At 44.9% G+C, this 20,543-nt stretch overlaps 1 protein-coding gene across 4 annotated transcripts in view; it reads right to left on the reverse strand.

The window, feature by feature from the left end:
- ATL2 (atlastin GTPase 2) overlaps positions 1–20,543 on the reverse strand; it is an 82,871-nt gene that overhangs the window by 19,533 nt on the left and 42,795 nt on the right. For all 4 annotated transcript variants that reach the window (XM_077282867.1, XM_077282866.1, XM_077282865.1 and 1 more), the window contains exons 2-3: positions 3,734–3,987; positions 561–695 (exon numbers count right to left, since the gene is read on the reverse strand). In XM_077282867.1, coding sequence (XP_077138982.1) covers positions 561–695; positions 3,734–3,987 — 389 coding nt within the window. The remainder of the gene's footprint in view (positions 1–560; positions 696–3,733; positions 3,988–20,543) is intronic.

Genomic DNA, 20,543 nt, shown 5'->3' on the forward strand with positions numbered 1-20,543 from the left:
CACACTTTCAGTGCTTCGTCTAGGCAGCTTTCTAATGCCATTAACCTGCAGCTTAACCCGTCATCTGCAGGTTAATAAGAGTTATCCGATCTTACAGGTTCTCTTTAATTATGGCTTATGCCTGATCTAATCGTACATAAATGGTGGGGAAGTTCACCATCATACCCCCATCGATCTGATATTGATGATGTATCCCACGGGTTAATCATCAATATAAAATGACAACATATTTCTCTGAAAAATCATCTAGTAATGACTGAAGGATGGCAGCTTGCTCATATAATAATGTGCACGGGGAATGTTTTCATGTCATGAGCTGGCCATCCACACTTCATTTCAGATTACAGTGGTGACTTTAATATGTGGCATTAATATGGATGAAGGAGTGGACGCGTTACTGGTCAGTAACAGATTAGCGTTTCCTGTCTCCATGACCAGAGAACAATTACTAGTAGGAGGCTGGATATGGGGTGCTGACCTGCTCTTCCTGTAATCTGGTAACACAAGCGAGGGTGTCACGTGGAAAACATTAAGAATACAAACAAGGCTTTTAGAATTACCTTTGTTCCATCAGGTTTCTCAATAACAAAAACTTCACTCCAAATCTGGATGCCAGTCGTCTCCCGCTCACATCCGCCCCGCCACGTGAAACCTGTCAATGGCTCATGGCTGCCACCAACCCAATTTGTATAGTTCTGAAAAGATGGAGGGAAGGCGTAAGTTATTGGCAAGGATTTAGGCGATAACAGTAATGCTAGGTTTGTAATGCAGGCCAGTAGTTCAGATTTACAAGTGAAAGCAGAAATTTGGGAACTGAATAAATGGAAAATAACGGTTTAATAAATAATAAAACTTCCCTAGTACTCATTAAATTGTAAGACGAAGGGCAAAACTTATCTAAAAGAGGCTTTGTGGGTCACAGTGGATGGTAAAACAGACATTATCAATGACCACCAGGTTAAAAAGGTGGTTAGGCGCCTAAAATGTTCTTTCTAAATATTTATCCTTACATCCTAACCCCTTTAGCTTTATTACATAATGCCCTACACTTCTCCCCATAAACCTAATCTTTAGCAGTCTCAAACATGACCCTCCTGGAACAGGATGTCACAGGGGGGCAGCACGGCTGTTATTTACTAATTTCTTGTGTTGCCACCCAGTCTGAAGATGCCCTGGACACTGGGTGATTGACGCTGTGGCAGATGCGAGTGCAGCGCCAGCTCTCTGCTTCTGTCTCCACCACAGCTCCTAACTGTGAAAAATGTCGTCAGGGGACGGATATAGAAGCAGCTGAGTGACACCGGCATTGTCCTACAGCTTCTAGCACAGACTTCAAACAAACAGTCAGGAGGGGGAAGTGATAAAAGATGGGAGTGACACCAGCACCATCCCCTGATGAGGTTTAGAAGAGGCAGGTGATAGAGGCTGTAGGGTGGCGTTGTTGTTCATTACTGCTTTTATCTGTGCCCCTGATGTCGTCCTCATTCACGGAAGCTACGGCGGCCATAGTAGCAGAGTGTGTGTGCTGCGCTCACATTTCCCAGAGCCTATCAACCAGGGTCCAGGACATTTTCAGAGGGCAGTGATGCACACGACTGTAGTAACTAACTGCAGTGCTGCCCGCTGAGGACATCTTATTCAAGGAGTGATGACGGACACTGAGGAAGTGAGTGCAGCCTCCTGTGACGTCATGTTTGAGGCTCCTCTCAAACGTTTCACAGGAAGTGAAGTAAAAAACAAAAACACACATTTAGGGATGAGCTAGATAGGGAAACATGTAGGGCATTGTGGAATAAAGCCAATTACAAAAGTGGTTAGGATATTTAGAGAGTACATTTTAGGTGCCAGACCACCCCTTTAATAGATCAACAGGGGTCCAATCACTGAATAACCAGTAAAAAGGACAATGGATAAGTCACACCAGAAAGGGGAGTGAAAACGTGGAGATCAGGTAGTTGTGTGTTGGAACTATACAGCTTTAACAATCAAGAACTTTAAGAATAGCGGTGAATATCATAACAAAAAAAGATTTTAAAAAACCCACATGCTTCACCTCTTCTGCCCATGAATGCCTAATGTTCCCGCAGACCTTCCAGTTAAGAGACTGGTGCATGGGGGCTGCAGTAAGTGGCAGCAGTGGGCACATGCCGTGCTACTGGCATCGCTGCTCAGTGATGGGAGCCATGATGCCGGCATAACTTCACATGACAGTTGGGGCCACTGATTGGCTTCACCATTTACGTGGGGGCACTTTGTAAGCCAGGACCAGGAGTGGCACAGAAAGATAGTCAGGGGAAAGAATAGTGATAAGAGTAAGGGTATGTTTCCACGTTCAGGAAACGCTGCGTTTTTTACGCTGCGCAGAGCCGCAGAGCCCAGATGTTACTGCATAGTGGAGGGGATTTCATGAAATCCCATCTCCACTATGCGTGGTAACACGCACCCGGCGGCCCTGCGATTCCGGACATGCGGCGCGTCTTTTAAGATCGCAGCATGTCCGTGTACCTTGCGGCGACGCTGCGCCGCCGCAAGGTAAAACACAGGGCCCTATGTGTGGGGTGCGATGATGTCGGATGTGTGCAATGAACACAACCGGCATCATCGCGTCACAGAAGGGGGTGGAGCGGGTTTGCCGTTCTGTCCAAACCGCCGGCCATCCTGAAGGTGGACACATACCCTTAAGCTTCTCACATTAGAGGGCACCAATCACCTTCAAAAACCCCATTTACCAGCATATATGAGGTTAATCTGCAGGTAAATGGCATTTTAAATTCATGCCTGGCTGGCTTACTGTAGCAGCGGCTACAGGGAGAAAATGAAGTTATATCCTCCACGTAGTCACTCGCTTCCAGTCTGTCGATCAACATGTCAGGGAGTGATTACAGCACCCTCATTGCTAGAGGTTAGCCATCAGCTTCCTGCACTGCACTGACGGGGGCGGCAGCAGGAGGATATAGCTTCATGTTCTCCCTGTAGCCGCTGCTCCAGTAAGTCAGCCAAACATAATTTAAAGTGCCATTTACTTGCAGATAACCTATAACAGGTTTATAGTGATTTCTGGAGAGGACACGTTCCCCACAATCAACTTATTTCCCCATACCCCTAAAAAGACCTCTCCATTGGTCTAGTGCTGCTGCTAGTCTTTGCCTACTGACTGCAGCAGTAACTACAGTGCATGCAACTGCTGCAGCCAATCACTAAGATCAGCAGCTCTGATGAGGCAGACAGTGTAGGATGCTGAAATGAGCAATTGGCCATTTTGGTGAACTGTAGTTTTAAAGTCACCACCACAGCCGGTTAACAAAGAGGTGCAGTGATGGACACCGGTAATGTGCCCGGGAAGGACGAATCCCATCTGTGTTTGTAGTTTCAGAGCTGTATAAGAATTTGGGGACCTAAAAAACTGAATGTGAATGGACCTTTACTATACTATTAACTTCTGTCCACTATCACTTACACTACAGCGCCATCGGAGTTGTGCCGTTTGTTTTGAAGACATGCTACGTAAAATAAGCCACTAGTTAAAGAGACACAAAGCTTGTGGCATTGCACTCAGGGCTGAGGAGTCAGAGTCGTGGATTCAGAGTCGGAGCCCATCTTGATGGAGTCGGTCATAGAAATTGAGGAGTTGGAGGTTTAGCTTACCGAGTCCACAGCCCTGACTGCACTGTGATATTATGGTTTGTTATAATGTTAATGGTACGGGATGGTAATATTGAACAGAATGTCGTACCTGACTGTACATAAACCGGAGCATAAAGTCAAGTAAGAAAGATTTCCCTTTTCGAAAAGCACCAGCTACAGACACAACAACAACGTTCAGATCCTGTATGTGATCCTGCATTAGGATGCTCTCCAGGGCCTTTTCATCAAGCTCAAAGTTATGGTCATCTTCATGGGCCAGGACAATCTGGATGGGGTGAGGTTTGTCCATCACCTCCGCATCGCTCTCAGAATTCAGCTGGATGTCTTCTACATGATCTTCATCTGCAAGGAAGAGAACAAGAGAAGTAAGAATCTCCGATCTGGTGACTACGGGTAAGGTGACAAGACACGCTGCTTCCTACACATCCTAAAGAAAGAAGCAAGTTGTGTAAGTGAGGACAGCAGGAGCTTATGTGACGTAGCATCATCCCCAACATACACTGATCTGCAAACACCTACTAAAGGAAAATTACTCATCACAGACAGCGGAGAGACAAAGAAGCCAGATGTGTATACAGGTGTATTAATAGAGTAGGGCAAGAAAGTCAGAGCACGGCATGTCAAGTAAGCCAACTCCGGTGCTAGAGCCAACTCTGTGTGACCCTGGAAACTAAATGCTGAGCCTCCGGCTTCAGAAATAGCCTGGAAATGCTGAAGAGAAGGAGGAGCCAGGATTAAGTAATGTGGCCCATAACGAGGCAAGGGCTCGTATACAGATCACCAAACACCAGAATGTATTCAGTTATTACAAGTCAGTCCCTCAAAACTGGTCCAAATACAAGCCCATGATACATTCACAGAGATAAGTGTATATAGTATACAAATGGTGCTTCCAGATCTGTGCTCGGATACCAAATTATAATCAGCAAACATGACCAACTACAACCAGGGACTGTGCTTAATTAAAGGGGTATACTCAAGTTCTTAAATTGCTTAAAGTCATTAGGCAGCATGATAATCGGCAAGTTTGCAATTGACTTGCTTCTTCTACCTTCTGTCATTCTCCTGCCACGACAGCTTTTATCTTACATAGTGTACAGCTAGTTTCCATGGAGCTTGGCTATCAGACCTTGGCCGAGAGGGCACAGTGGTTACATTTCGGGAGTTGATTTAACAACACCCCTTTAAAATGTAATATTTTATTAAAAGTATGAAACCCCTTTAAAACGGTTATAAAGAGGGCCTCACTTCTCTCATCAGTGATCTTTAGGTCCATCACTAACAGCATCAGCCATCCCTTGATGGTGAAACTAGTTCCATACAAATGTTAGAATGTGCATTCTCTCAGATCCAGGAATCTGTTCCCACCAAGATAATATGAGAATGTACATTCACTCACCAGACGTCCTGTAGATTACACGAATTCATTACTTTAGAACACAATGTGCGACATACGCAAGAGCTCATGTGGCTGAAGTGGCAGTGTTCAAATCGAGGACCACCATTTCCGCATTATGCCATGTCGGTGCCCGTATCGAGAACCACCATTTCTGAAATTGTGGCATGTCAGTGCCCATATCGAGGACCAATACTTCCCAATTGCGCCACATCAGTGCCAGCATAGAGGACAACTATTTCCAAATTGGCCCATGTCAGTGCCCATATCGATAACCACTATTTCTGCATTGTGCCACGTCAGTGGATTTTAACATTACAATGAGGATTCTCAATGAGATCAGGAATTCTTTACAATATCATCACCGGTAAAAGCCTCTGAGCGCGGATGAGCCTTGTATTTGTCTCCTCCTGAACGGTGGCGCTTTCACAGTACTATTTCCATCCTTTAGAGAGCAGCCAGAAATAGCAGCGAGTTACACTTAAGACTTTGGATTCCGCTGGGATATGCAGCTTCGACAATATGCAAAGAGCCAATTTGATTAGGACAGAACCACAGAACAGAGCAAAAATAGAGCAGATTTCCCTGCCCCTGTATGTGTGCAGTACGGCTAACCCAATTATGCCATCATTTACCACCAGTGATGGGCAGGACTTACAGCCTCAAATATGAGACAACTTGTGAGGAGTGTGAAAAGGCTATGCCATCTGGGCAGCACAATTATGAGGTCTGCTTATTTTACACGCTGGTCTTAGTAACAGGACACACTTAATAAATTCAGTAAATCTCTGGGGGTGCGTCTTATACTGTGCACGCAGGCTTACTGGGGGGTTATGGCAGAGGTGTGGCAATGCTGCGGCTGTAGGCGGTGCGGAATGCGCCTGAGCAGGGTCCCTTCTTCAGGATCCAACGGCAGAAATGTGGCGACGCTGCTGCCCGGTGTTTACGGTGAGCAGAGCCGAGTACATCACCGGTTTCCCTGCGCAGATTGAGATCTCGGCAGACATTTTCCTGATGCCGAGTGCCGCCGAGCTTTCAATCTGTGCACGTGCGGCCTCCGGCGGCAATTTTCTTGAAGCCTCTGGCAGCCTACAGCTTCAGGAAGATTGCCACAGGGAAACTGGTGATGCACTCTACTCTGCTCACCGTGGACAGCAGCCCGCGGCGACACCACATTTCTGCGGCCGGCATCCTGAAGAAGGGACCCTGCTCCATGATCCTCAACATCGCACCCCGGGACTGCAGCAATGCCCCACTTCTGCTGCCGCCAGCATCCTGAGGGAGGGACCATGCCTTCTGTGACCTCGCTATACCACCGCCAGCCCTCAATTAAGATACCTTAAATTCGGTCAATAAGATGGACCCCCCATCTTATAAAAATCTTTTTTCTACTATTTTCCACCCCAAAATTTGGGGTGCGTCTTATGGTCCGATGCGTCTTATAGTCCAAAAAAAATGTGGTAATTTAGCAACGTTTTAACTTCAAATGGTGGAATTAAATGGTTCTCACATATTCACGCACATCAGTCCCTATCCTCACCGGAGATCAGGTCATTTCCTCTTCCACCATGTACAGACGAGTGTTTGGAACATAGAATAACCATTAACCCTGCGAAAGGGCAAAAGCGAAAAATTGCATATGTCAAAGATACGGCTCAGGTCCATTGCTGCAACCACTGTAAAAGTATATGCTATCTCCCAAAATTGAACCATCCTATAAATTAAAAACACCTTTGAACTTTCCAGATGTTTCTCATGGGACTTAAGAACATTCAATTCTATGCTGCATGAATGAGAATAAATACTACATTACTTTCATCTGCTAAAGCCCAATATCCAATATTCCACAATTAGGAATATTATGAGCTTCTATATAATATTAGCCCCAGACCTCGCTGCATTGGAGGAGTAATGATTGTGCTCATCAGTCTTATCTCAGGTTCTCACATACTAAATCTAAACCATCCCGACAGCACAGAATACCTTTCCCTTGTGCCTTTCACCCCTTTAAATCCAAAAATTGCATACAAAAGACAGATTTTTTTGGGAACCAGACGACTATCCCATAACCAGGCATGTTTGGCTTGGAAGAATGGACATCTGAAGACCAAGAAGAGAAGGGCTCAAACCGGACATCAGAGAAGAACTAGAACAGGTGGGACCCATGAATTCCCACCATCAGATTTTGGGAAGGGTCTGGCTCCCCTCATGCACATTACTTACCCTGACCTTTCATCAGTCCATATTTACATCCAAGATACATGCACTCCAAGCATGCATTTCCCATTGAAGAACATTCATATCCAGCTCAGTCTTTCACAAAAAATAGTGAAGTTTTCTGCACATGTCCGGGATGAAGAAGAAGCCCACATACTTTGACTTGTAAAACTAGTGCAACCTTCACGTGAACATGCATGGGAAGTCTACAAGGTAAAAGTCCACACTAAACCTTTAGTACTTGCGATAAGGTGAACTAATAAAGCCCAAATGTAATAACTCATGAAAGCCGCATTTCACAATATCAAAGAAAAGGGAGACTTGATATGAGGCGAGACGTTTAGGAGCCGAGCTCACACATCACAACCTGAACTGATAACGCTGCTCTACAGCTAAACTGGTTCAGACTAAAACCGTGGAGTTTAACTAATGTTGTGCTGCTGAAAACTAATGAAGCTTAAAATGTGCTGATTGGGTCTAATTTCCAAGATTCAGAGGAGGTCGTTATAACTTATTACTTATGACACCTTTCATACAGGCTTATAGAAAAATTGTGTCTATTTCATCATCATTCTTGAATTGTTAATAGCTCGTCTATTACATCATCTATTTAGTCTATTCAGCCTTCAGTACTCTATCTCTGCTTTTTTTTTACAATATTGACATGTTTCTATATGTTTTTTTCAGACATACCTTGTTCTTGAATTAAAGTGGATAGTTTTTTGCTACAAAATGTGGAAGTGTCACTTTTGTGTCACAAAGGCGAAACTTGACTCATGATAAGGAAAGCCTACAACCTGTATTTTGGCTGCAGAATAAGACCAGGACAAGAGTTGGGCTCCACACATATGGTGCAGTGGAGATGCATAACATCTAACCCAGTGGTTGCATGTGAAGAGGCAATCTACGCCATGTGCAGTCCCAATGATCTGGGGAGGGCCATCCGATCACGCTACCAACTGTTATTTTTGAATGGTGCCCCCCATTAGGAAAGGAGTTTCAAGGAAGAAGTGATCTTTGTAGTATTTAAACATGCCATCTGCAATTTGCCCGGTATCACATACAGAAGAACTGCCGGTTCCAAAAGCACCGGAAACATTTTCTGTAGAGTCAACTGAGGAAGAAGAGGGCGTTTGGTGTCATGAAGCGTCTCCCTCTCACCACCCAGACTTTGCCAGCAACCTGAAGTCAACCACACCTTCTAACACAAAGTGAACTGAAAGATCTGGCTAGAGATTTGGCTCTGCCCAAAATTATGGCTGAGCTCTTAGCTTCCATGCTACAGCAGTGGAATCTCCTAGCAGGAGAGGTTTCAATTTCTTTGTTCTGCAACCATGATAAACAATCTTGGCCAATACTTCTCCATGGAGGGTGATCCTGTGACATGCAGCAATAACAGTTTAATGCAAGTTCTGAAGATAAGTCATAACCCAGAGGAATGGAGGTTCTGCATCAATTCGTCCAAATCGCCTAAAAGCCGTCTTGCTGTATAATGGCAATGCGCTACCTTCAATCCCAGCTGTTTATGAAGTCCACATGATAGAAACCTATGACAACATTAAACAGGTGTTGAAGTGTCTGAACTATTACCAACACTTGTGGCCCCACCGTGGTCACTTAAAGAAATTGTCCGATACTTGGACAACTTCTCATACCTCTCGCTTTCCCCCATATAATAAAAAAGCTTATACTTACCTCTCATGCTGACACCAATCCCGCGGTGTCGGCACTCCGTCTCCCAGGGCTCCCGTGTGGTTGCTGTGATGCCGGTGCCCAATCAGCACTGGCATCACTGTCCCCGCCTCCTGTCGAATTGAGCATGAAGAGGAACTCCGAGATCAGCGGCAGCCCGGACTTCCTCTTCATGCTCAATTTGTCTGATGGCGGGGACAGTGACGCCAGTGCTGATTGGCCATTTTTTGTTATATACAGTGCCTACAAGTAGTGTTCAACCCCCTGCAGATTTAGCAGGTTTACACATTTGGAATTAACTTGGCATTGTGACATTTGGACTGTAGATCAGCCTGGAAGTGTGAAATGCACTGCAGCAAAAAAGAATGTTATTTCTTTGTTTATTTTTTTTAAAAATTGTGAAAAGTTTTTTCAGAGGGTCATTTATTATTCAACCCCTCAACCCACCAGAATTCTGTTTGGTTCCCCTAAAGTATTAAGAAGTAGTTCAGGCACAAAGAACAATGAGCTTCACATGTTTGGATTAATTATCTCTTTTTCCAGCCTTTTCTGACTATTTAAGACCCTCCCCAAACTTGTGAACAGCACTCATACATGGTCAACATGGGAAAGACAAAGGAGCATTCCAAGGCCATCAGAGACAAGATCGTGGAGGGTCACAAGGCTGGCAAGGGGTACAAAACCCTTTCCAAGGAGTTGGGCCTTCCTGTCTCCACTGTTGGGAGCATCATCCGGAAGTGGAAGGCTTATGGAACTACTGTTAGCCTTCCACGGCCTGGACAGCCTTTGAAAGTTTCCTCCCGTGCCGAGGCCAGGCTTGTCCGAAGAGTCAAGGCTAACCCAAGGACAACAAGGAAGGAGCTCCGGGAAGATCTCATGGCAGTGGGGACATTGGTTTCAGTCAATACCATAAGTAACGTACTCCACCGCAATGGTCTCCGTTCCAGACGAGACCATAAGGTACCTTTACTTTCAAAGCGTCATGTCAAGGCTCGTCTACAGTTTGCTCATGATCACTTGGAGGACTCTGAGACTGACTGGTTCAAGGTTCTCTGGTCTGATGAGACCAAGATCGAGATCTTTGGTGCCAACCACACACGTGACGTTTGGAGACTGGATGGCACTGCATACGACCCCAAGAATACCATCCCTACAGTCAAGCATGGTGGTGGCAGCATCATGCTGTGGGGCTGTTTCTCAGCCAAGGGGCCTGGCCATCTGGTCCGCATCCATAGGAAGATGGATAGCACGGCCTACCTGGAGCTTTTGGCCAAGAACCTCCGCTCCTCCATCAAGGATCTTAAGATGGGTCGTCATTTCATCTTCCAACAAGACAACGACCCAAAGCACACAGCCAAGAAAACCAAGGCCTGGTTCAAGAGGCAAAAAATCAAGGTGTTGCAGTGGCCTAGTCAGTCTCCTGACCTTAACCCAATTGAAAACTTGTGGAAGGAGCTCAAGATTAAAGTCCACATGAGACACCCAAAGAATCTAGATAACTTGGAGAAGATCTGCATGGAGGAGTGGGCCAAGATAACTCCAGAGACCTGTGCCGGCCTGATCAGGTCTTATAAAAGACGATTATTAGCTGTAATTGCAAACAAAGGTTATTCCACAAAATATTAAACCTAGGGGTTGAATAATAATTGACCCACACTTTTATGTTTAAAATTTATAAAAATTTAACTGAGCAACAAAACTTTTTGGTTTGTAAGATTTATGCATCTGTTAATAAATCCTGCTCTTGTTTGAAGTTTGAAGGCTCTAACTTATTTGCATCTTATTAAACCTGCTAAATCTGCAGGGGGTTGAATACTACTTTTAGGCACTGTATGACTTCTTGAACACTTATTTTTTTGTGATGCAGGATGACCAAAAACAGAAAATTCGGTCAGTTTTACTTTGTTTGTTTTTTGCAACCATCACCGAACGAGATAAATAATGATCGTGTCTTATAGTATGGGTTGATTTGCTACCACTGTAACCCATTTTTTTTTTTTTTTTTAAACATTCTCTCCTTTTTGCACCATGTTCATTGAATCAGAACTTTCATTTATAGAGCTGAATGAAGGTTGTAAGGTATAGTTTTTAATATATATATATATATATATATATATATATATATATATATATATATATATATATATATATATATCTATATACATACACACATACATACACACATACATACACACACATATATATATACACACACGTACATATATATACACATACACACACATACATATACACTAGATGTTTCCAGCCAGCTAACGCTAGGCACTGCTGGTGATTAAAATAAATAATGACAACATTAACCCCTTCATGACCCAGCCTATTTTGACCTTAATGACCTGGCCGTTTTTTTTGCAATTCTGACCAGTGTCCCTTTATGAGGTAATAACTCAGGAGCGCTTCAACGGATCCTAGCGATTCTGAGATTGTTTTTTCGTGACATATTGTTAGTGGTAAATTTAGGTCGATAATTTCTGAGTTTATTTGTGAAAAAAACGGAAATTTGGCGAAAATTTTGAAAATTTCGCAGTTTTCACATTTTGAATTTTTATTCTGTTAAACCAGAGAGTTATGTGACACAAAATAGTTAATAAATAACATTTCCCACATGTCTACTTTACATCAGCACAATTTTGGAAACAAATTTTTTTTTTGCTAGGAAGTTATAAGGGTTAAAATTTGACCAGTGATTTCTCATTTTTACAACAAAATTTACAAAACCATTTTTTTTTAGGGACCACCTCACATTTGAAGTCAGTTTGAGGGGTCTATATGGCTGAAAATACCCCAAAGTGACACCATTCTAAAAACAGCACCCCTCAAGGTGCTCAAAACCACATTCAAGAAGTTTATTAACCCTTCAGGTGTTTCACAGCAGCAGAAGCAACATGGAAGGAAAAAATGAACATTTAACTTTTTAGTCACAAAAATGATCTTTTAGCAACAATTTTTTTATTTTCCCAAGGGTAAAAGAAGAAACTGGACCCCAAAAGTTATTGTACAATTTGTCCTGAGTACGCTGATACCTCATATGTGGGGGTAAACCACTGTTTGGGCGCACGGCAGGGCTCGGAAGGGAAGGAACGCCATTTGACTTTTTGAATGAAAAATTGGCTCCAATCTTTAGCGGACCCCATGTCGCGTTTGGAGAGCCACTGTGTGCCTAAACATTGGAGCTCCCCCACAAGTGACCCCATTTTGGAAACTAGACCCCCCAAGGAACTTATCTAGAAGCATAGTGAGCACTTTAAACTCCCAGGTGCTTCACAGAACTTTATAACGCAGAGCCGTGAAAATAAAAAATAATTTTTCTTTCCTCAAAAATGATTTTTAGCCTGGAATTTTTTATTTTCCCAAGGGTAATAGGAGAAACTGGACCCCAAATGTTGTTGTCCAGCTTGTCCTGAGTACGATAATACCCCATATGTGGGGGTAAACCACTGTTTGGGCGCACGGCAGGGCTCGGAAGGGAAGGCACGCCATTTGGCTTTTTGAATGGAAAATTAGCTCCTATCATTAGCGGACACCATGTCGCGTTTGGAGAGCCCCTGTGTGCCTAAACATTGGAGCTCCCCCACAAGTGACCCCATTTTGGAAACTAGACCTCCCAAGGAACTAATCTAGATGTGTGGTGAGCACTTTGAACCCCCAAGTGCTTCACAGAACTTTATAACGCAGAGCCATGAAAATAAAAAATAATTTTTCTTTTCTCAAAAATGATTTTTTAGCCCACAATTTTTTATTTTCCCAAGGATAACAGGAGAAATTGGACCCCAAAAGTTGTTGTCCAGTTTCTCCTGAGAACGCTGATACCCCATATGTGGGGGTAAACCACTGTTTGGGCACATGCCGGGGCTCGGAAGGGAAGTAGTGACATTTGAAATGCAGACTTTGATGGAATGGTCTGCGGGCGTCACGTTGCATTTGCAGAGCCCCTGATGTGCCTAAACAGTAGGAACTCCCCACAAGTGACCCCATTTTGGAAACTAGACCCCCAAGGGAACTTATCTAGATGTGTGGTGAGCACTTTGAACCCTCAAGTGCTTCACAGAAGTTTATAACGCCAAGCCGTGAAAATAAAAAATAATTGTTCTTTCCTCAAAAATTATGTTTTAGCAAGTAATTTTTTATTTTTGCAAGGGTAACAGGAGAAATTGGACCCCGATAATTGTTGCCCAGTTTGTCCTGAGTATGCTGGTACCCCATATGTGGGGGTAAACCACTGTTTGTGCGCACGTCGGGGCTTGGGAGTGGTGATGGGGTGGGGGGGCGTGATTGTGTGTGGTGATGGGGCGTGATTGTGTGTGGTGGGGGGGCGGGATTGTGTGTGGTGATGGGGTGGGGGGGCGTGATTGTGTGTGGTGATGGGGCGGGATTGTGTGTGGTGATGGGGTGGGGGGGCGGGATTGTGTGTGGTGATGGGGTGGGGGGGCGGGATTGTGTGTGGTGATGGGGTGGGGGGGCGGGATTGTGTGTGGTGATTTTTGTGTGTGGTGATGGGGTGGGGGGGGCGGGATTGTGTGTGGTGATTTTTGTGTGTGGTGATGGGGTGGGGGGGCGGGATTGTGTGTGGTGATGGGGTGGGGGGGCGGGATTGTGTGTGGTGATGGGGTGGGGGGGCGGGATTGTGTGTGGTGATGGGGCGTGATTGTGTGTAGTGATGGGGTGGGGGGGTGGGATTGTGTGTGGTGATGGGGTGGGGGGGTGGGATTGTGTGTGGTGATGGGGTGGGGGGGCGGGATTGTGTGTGGTGATGGGGTGGCGGGATTGTGTGTGGTGTTGTGGTGAGCGGGTGGGATTATGTGTGGTAATGTGGTGGGGGGCGGGATTATGTGTAGTTATGTGGTGGGGTGGCGGGATTATGTGGTGATGTGGCGGGATTATGTGTAGTAATGTGGTGGGGTGGCAGGATTATGTGGTGATGTGGTGGGGCGGGATTGTGTGTGGTAATGGGGTGGGGGGCGGGATTATGTGTGGTGATGTGGTGGGGGCGGAGCTACTGTGCAGGGGGTGGGATTAGCGAGTGATCACGATGCTATATATATATATATATATATATATATATATATATATATACACACACACACACATACACACACACACACATATATACACACACAGTACACACCTTCTCATTTAAAGATTTTTCTGTATTTTCATGACTATGAAAATTGTACATTCACACTGAAGGCATCAAAACTATGAGATAACACATGTGGAATTATATACTTAACAAAAAAGTGTGAAGCAACTGAAATTGTGTTATATTCTAGGTTCTTCAAAGTAGCCACCTTTTGCTTTGATGACTGCTGTGCACACTCTTGGCATTCTCTTGATGAGCTTCAAGAGGTAGTCACCGGGAATGGTCTTCCAACAATCTTGAAGGAGTTCCCAGAGATGCTTAGCACTTGTTGGCCCTTTTGCCTTCACTCTGTGATCCAGCTCACCCCAAACCATCTCGATTGGGTTCAGGTCTGGTGACTGTGAAGGCCAGGTCATCTAGCTTAGCACCCCATCACTCTCCTTCTTGGTCAAATAGCCCTTTCACAGCTTGGAGGTGTGTTTGGGGTCATTGTCCTGTTGAAAAATAAATGATGGTTCAACTAAACGCAAACCGGGTGGAATAGCATGCCGCTGCAAGATGCTGTGGTAGCCATGCTGGTTCAGTATGCCTTCAATTTTGAATAAATCCCCAACAGTGTCACCAGCGAAGCACCCCCACACCATCACACCTCCTCCTCCATGCTTCACGGTGGGAACCAGGCATGTAGAGTCCATCCGTTCACCTTTTCTGCGTCGCACAAAGACACGGTGGTTGGAACCAAAGAATTCAAATTTGGACTAATCAGACCAAAGCAGATTTCCACTGGTCTAATGTCAATTCCTTGTGTTCTTTAGCCCAAACAAGTCTCTTCTGCTTGTTGCCTGTCCTTAGCAGTTGTTTCCTAGCAGCTATTTTACCATGAAGGCCTGCTGCACAAAGTCTCCTCTTAACAGTTGTTGTAGAGATGTGTCTGCTGCTAGAACTATGTGTGGCATTGACCCGGTCTCTAATCTGAGCTGCTCTTAACCTGCGATTTCTGAAGCTGGTGACTAGGATAAATTTATCCTCAGAAGCAGAGGTGACTCTTGGTCTTCCTTTCCTGGGGCGGTCCTCATGTGAGACAGTTTCTTTGTAGCGCTTGATGGTTTTTGCCACTGCACTTGGGGACACTTTCAAAGTTTTCCCAATTTTTCAGACTGACTGACCTTCATTTCTTAAAGTAATGATGGCCACTCGTTTTTCTTTACTTAGAATTTGTATTACGGCAAGAAAAAAGCAGCTAACAGTCTATTTAGTAGGACTATCAGCTGTGTCTCCACCAGACTTCTGCACAACACAACTGATGGTCCCAACCCCATTTATAAGGCAAGAAATCCCACTTATTAAACCTGACAGGGCACACCTGTGAAGTGAAAACCATTCCCAGTGACTACCTCTTGAAGCTTATCAAGAGAATGCCAAAAGTGTGCAAAGCAGTCATCAAAGCAAAAAGGTGGCTACTTTGAAGAACCTAGAATATAACACAATTTCAGTTGCTTCACACTTTTTTGTTAAGTATACAATTCCACATGTGTTATCTCAAAGTTTTGATATATATACTGTATCTCTCAAAATTGATCACTTTTAATTACAATACTTGAAGCAAAATGAACAAAAATGACAATTCTGGCATTATTCATTACTTTTTTGTTTTTTGTGACATTCACTGTAAAGGATAAATAATCTAGTACGAGTCATTACCGAAGCAGCAATACCAAATACGTAATCTTTCAAAATAGGTTTATTTTAAGCAGATTAAATGTTTTTAAAGATTGTTTCTTTTTTTTGGGACACCTTTGATTTTGGGGAGGCCATTTAAAAAAAATTTATTGTAAGAACAATATATGATTTTTATTTTTTTTTAAATTAGTCACCTAGGGGTCACCTAGAATTGAACATGCAATTCTATAGTCACAATAGTAATTCTCAGCACTTCGTAGTCCTGTAATAGCCCTGTGTATAACATCCTGTCAGTGTTTAGTAACGGCAGCCTAGAAGATCTTAGATGCCTGAAACAGTAGGTATTTGCCGTAACCACCCATCAGCTCCCCGTGAACGCACTGCAGGGGTGCCAATGGGCGATCTGTCAAATTGCTCATGTGCTGCTGTCACTATTGACAGAGGCAATATAAGGGATTTAAGATATAACGAATTTAATCTTCTGCGAATCTGTGCTCATGATGAATATTTACATCATATAGTGCCAAAGGATTAAAGGAGTCTTGCAACTTAGAAAACTAATCATCATATACTCCATTCTCAGTTAAAGGGGTACGTCCAGGACTTTAACATTGATGGCCTATTCCTTAGGATGTGTCATCAATATCAGATTTGCTGATTTGTGGGGGCGAGATATATGGCAACCTTGGCTGTTCTCTGGGTTGGCCAGAACTGCTCTGATACGGAGCTGCACAGCACAGATCCGTCGATAAATAGTGGCTTCGGGCCAGTACTGCCCAGTCACCCCCTGTTGATTTAAATAGGGGGCCGATGTGCAGTACCCAGCCGTGGCCACTATACGGAGCTATGCCGCAGACACAGTTATAAGGCCTAGTCGAGAGGTAGTGGCTCATACAATGAACATCTGCCAATGTGCCACTACCTGCCAGCTCAGAGCAATACACAGCGGTGCAGTACATCTGCTGTGAGATCGCAGATGGAAGAGCCAGGGATCAGCTGCGGACTGGACTTCCTCTTCATGTTCAATCCGTACATAGGGGGAGACAGTGACACCAGCGCTGATTGGGCGACGGCGTCGCAACACCGCACAAGAGCGCCGGGGAGAGCGAGTGCATTCATCGCAGGAACGGCGCCGGCACAGGAGGCAAGTATAAGTGTTTTATTTTAATCAGGGCCAAACATGTAGTTCAGGAAGGGGTTGTCCTAGTAGTGGACAACCCCTGTAATGTCTGTAATTGGTTAATTGGGGAACCCGACAGTAGGAAGTTATGCTCTAATAGTGGTCTCCACCAGACCAGAAAGTGAACTTGTCTCATTCTTGGGTCATCGAACAGCAGAGATCTGTGAGTGGCTGCCGCGCTCAGGTGATAGGGACGGAAGGAATTACTCCTCACTCCAGTCACATGACTGCTGATGTCATTTACAGGCCTCAGCGGTTATGTGACCAAACAACAGGACATCACTTCATGGCCCGGCGGTGCATTAATATTTTTTTGCCTCTTTGGTAATCAGTTACCTCCTTTGACTCAGTACCTGTATAGAGGCGGTGCGCCATCACTATATAGAGCCAAGTCCTCTCCATACAGCGTGGGTGCTGGCTGTAGTACACAGCTGGCAGCACAGTGTGATGGAGGTGATCAGAGCTAGCTCAGATTGCAACAGCTGAACCTCTAAAAGGTCTGTGTGTTAAATGTTGGCATTGTTCTTAAAAGGTTTCCAGCATGGTGGGCATCACTTCTGTCTGCCATCCCACACCTTCTAAGCATCACCCAACTCGATCACTGGGTGTCTGTTGCCATAGCAGCAGGGGCATCACTATGTCCTGTGACCGTGGTAGAACTTTATACAATACACTGCAATCCGATCAGCGATTAAGTGACTACAGGATCAAGTCCCCTATATTTCTAATAATAAAAAAAACTCTATTAGAATTTTTTTTTTTTTTTTTTTTTTAAAAAAGCTTAAAAAAAATATGGTGGCAACACCAATTTCTTATTTTTAGTAGTGGCATACATAAACTATACTACTGATCTGAAGAATCGTGTTGCTCAGACATTGTTACTGTACAATAAACACTATAAAAACTCAAGAAACAATAGCAGAATTGTGGGGGGAGGGGGTTCCCACCATTTCATTACACTTAATCTTTCCCCCCTCATTTTTCAGTACATTATAGGGTGAAATTAATGGAGTCATTCAAAACTACAACAGCAAAAAAACAACTCCCCTAGAGCCATAATGATTGAAAGGAAGAAAAAAAAAAAACAACAAAAACACATTCGCTCTTTAATGAAGGGGAATACAAAAAATAAATAATGAGGCTCAAAACAAAAAAATCTGACAGAACAGTGAGGTATCATGTTACAACTCAACTTTTGGGATCTGTTATCAAGTTGCATTTAAACAAGCCGGGTCCAGGCTTGGGCTTAAGTATGCCGTCCCAATTCTACCTCTTCCGACAAGCCTTCAACCTGTAGTAACCAGGGCTGTGGGGGTCAGAGTTGTAGCCCATTTTGGTGGAGTCGGAGGTTTGGCTTACCGACGCCACAGCGCTGGTAGGAACCCTTGTTCCACCACACCGTGGCACGGCCAGCTCTGCTCTATGCCCCCCCCCCCCCCCCCCTCACCTTCTGTAACCTCCCTTGTAGACTATGAGCCCTCGGGGGCAGGGTACTCGCTCCCCTGGTACCTGTCGCTGACTCGTATTGGTCAGGATTATTTTACTTGTTTTTTTTATTATGAGTAAAGAGCCATGGAATAAATGGTGCTATAATAGGGGGGAAAAAAAACAACAATACTTCTTTAAGGGAAAAAAAATAAAAAATGACCCACAAAAAGTAAATAAGGCTACTTTCACACTAGCGTCGGGCTCGGTCCGTCGCAGTGCGTCGGGCAGAGGTCCCCGACGCTAGCGTTGTCTCCGCCGCACAACGGGGGCAGCGGATGCATTTTTTCAGCGCATCCGCTGCCCCATTGTGAGGTGCGGGGAAGTGCGGGGAGGTGGGGGCGGAGTTCCGGCCGCGCATGCGCAGTCGGAAAAAGCAGACCGTCGGGAGTAGGGTTGAGCGACTCATTTCTTTAAGATCGAGTCGGGTTTTGCGAAACCCGACTTTGTCCAAAGTCGAGTCGAGTGCAGTCGGCCGATTATCGCTAAAAGTCGGGGATCGACCGAAACACGAAACCCAATGCAAGTCAATGGGGAAGCATAGTCGGCAGTGAGTGGAGGCCAGGAAAACACCTACAGTGCACATTTTAATGCCAAAAACATCCATTCTTGTTTCTGAAGCTTGTCAATCTTAATTAACTTTATAATAATAGTTGGGCATTGGAAATTGGGGGTCATTTGGCAAAAGTTGTGGGGGGTAGGGCCAGTTCAAGGTTTTAGTGGGCCCAGGAAACGTGGACTACGTCACGGCGGTGGAGCAGTGAGAGGTAAGTATGTCAAGTTTGCAAGTGCTGTGATCCTAAGCAAGCAGGGGGGGCCCACTCGTTGGCATTGGCACAGGGCCCCTCAAAGTACAGCGGTGTGTTTGCACGGCGGGGGCGCCTCCCACCAGCAGCGACACTTTTGCGTACTCTGAGGGGCCCTGTGCCATTGACGTCGCCAACGAGCATGCCCCCCCACATGATGAAGGAACCTGCACTTTCCTCTGCACCTTCCTCTTTGTCCCTGTGTAAGGTGGTATAACATGCGGTAAGGGGAACCTTACTTTCAGCAGGGTCAGATTCTGGTTGTGTAGAGTGCAAGGGGAATGTAGTAGTCTAGGTCAATGTACCAGCAGACTCATCTAGCAGTGGCTGGGCAATGGGCAGGATGAGGAGGAAACACAGCTATAGGGCCAAAGAATAAAGTAGGCTAAATGCAGTTCAAAACACAGGTAACAGGACTAAACAGGCGGCATTGCTTTGTTCAGTGGAGTAGCAAACCCAGGAGCAGCAGACACTGTTTTAATGGCCCAACCACACTAGTAGGCCAAATGCAGTTTAATATCTGCTACTATAGGCCAAAAGCCTAAAGACTGAAGCTCAGCTTTATACAGTGGAGGACAACACCAGGGAGCGGCAGACACCGTTAGTAGGCCGTAACCACCAATTTTTGGTTAAAAAGCACTTAATGACAGCCAGAAGGTTGAAGCCCAGCTTTATACAGTGGAGGACAACACCAGGGAGCGGCAGACACCGTTAGTAGGCCGTAACCACCAATTTTTGGTTAAAAAGCACTTAATGACAGCCAGAAGGTTGAAGCCCAGCTTTATACAGTTGAGGACAACACCAGGGAGCGGCAGACACCGTTAGTAGGCCGTAACCAAAGTTGAAGGCCAAATGCAGTTTAATATCTGATACTTTAGGCCGAAAGCCTAAAGACTGAAGCTCAGCTTTATACAGTTGAGGACAACACCAGGGAGCGGCAGACACCGTTAGTAGGCAGTAACCAAAGTTGAAGGCCAAATGCAGTTTAATATCTGATACTTTAGGCCGAAAGCCTAAAGACTGAAGCTCAGCTTTATACAGTGGAGGACAACACCAGGGAGCGGCAGACACCGTTAGTAGGCCGTAACCACCAATTTTTGGTTAAAAAGCACTTAATGACAGCCAGAAGGTTGAAGCCCAGCTTTATACAGTTGAGGACAACACCAGGGAGCGGCAGACACCGTTAGTAGGCCGTAACCAAAGTTGAAGGCCAAATGCAGTTTAATATCTGATACTTTAGGCCGAAAGCCTAAAGACTGAAGCTCAGCTTTATACAGTTGAGGACAACACCAGGGAGCGGCAGACACCGTTAGTAGGCAGTAACCAAAGTTGAAGGCCAAATGC

The sequence above is a fragment of the Ranitomeya variabilis genome, chromosome 2 (assembly GCF_051348905.1).
Source record: "Ranitomeya variabilis isolate aRanVar5 chromosome 2, aRanVar5.hap1, whole genome shotgun sequence".
NCBI classification, from domain to species: Eukaryota; Metazoa; Chordata; class Amphibia; order Anura; family Dendrobatidae; genus Ranitomeya; species Ranitomeya variabilis.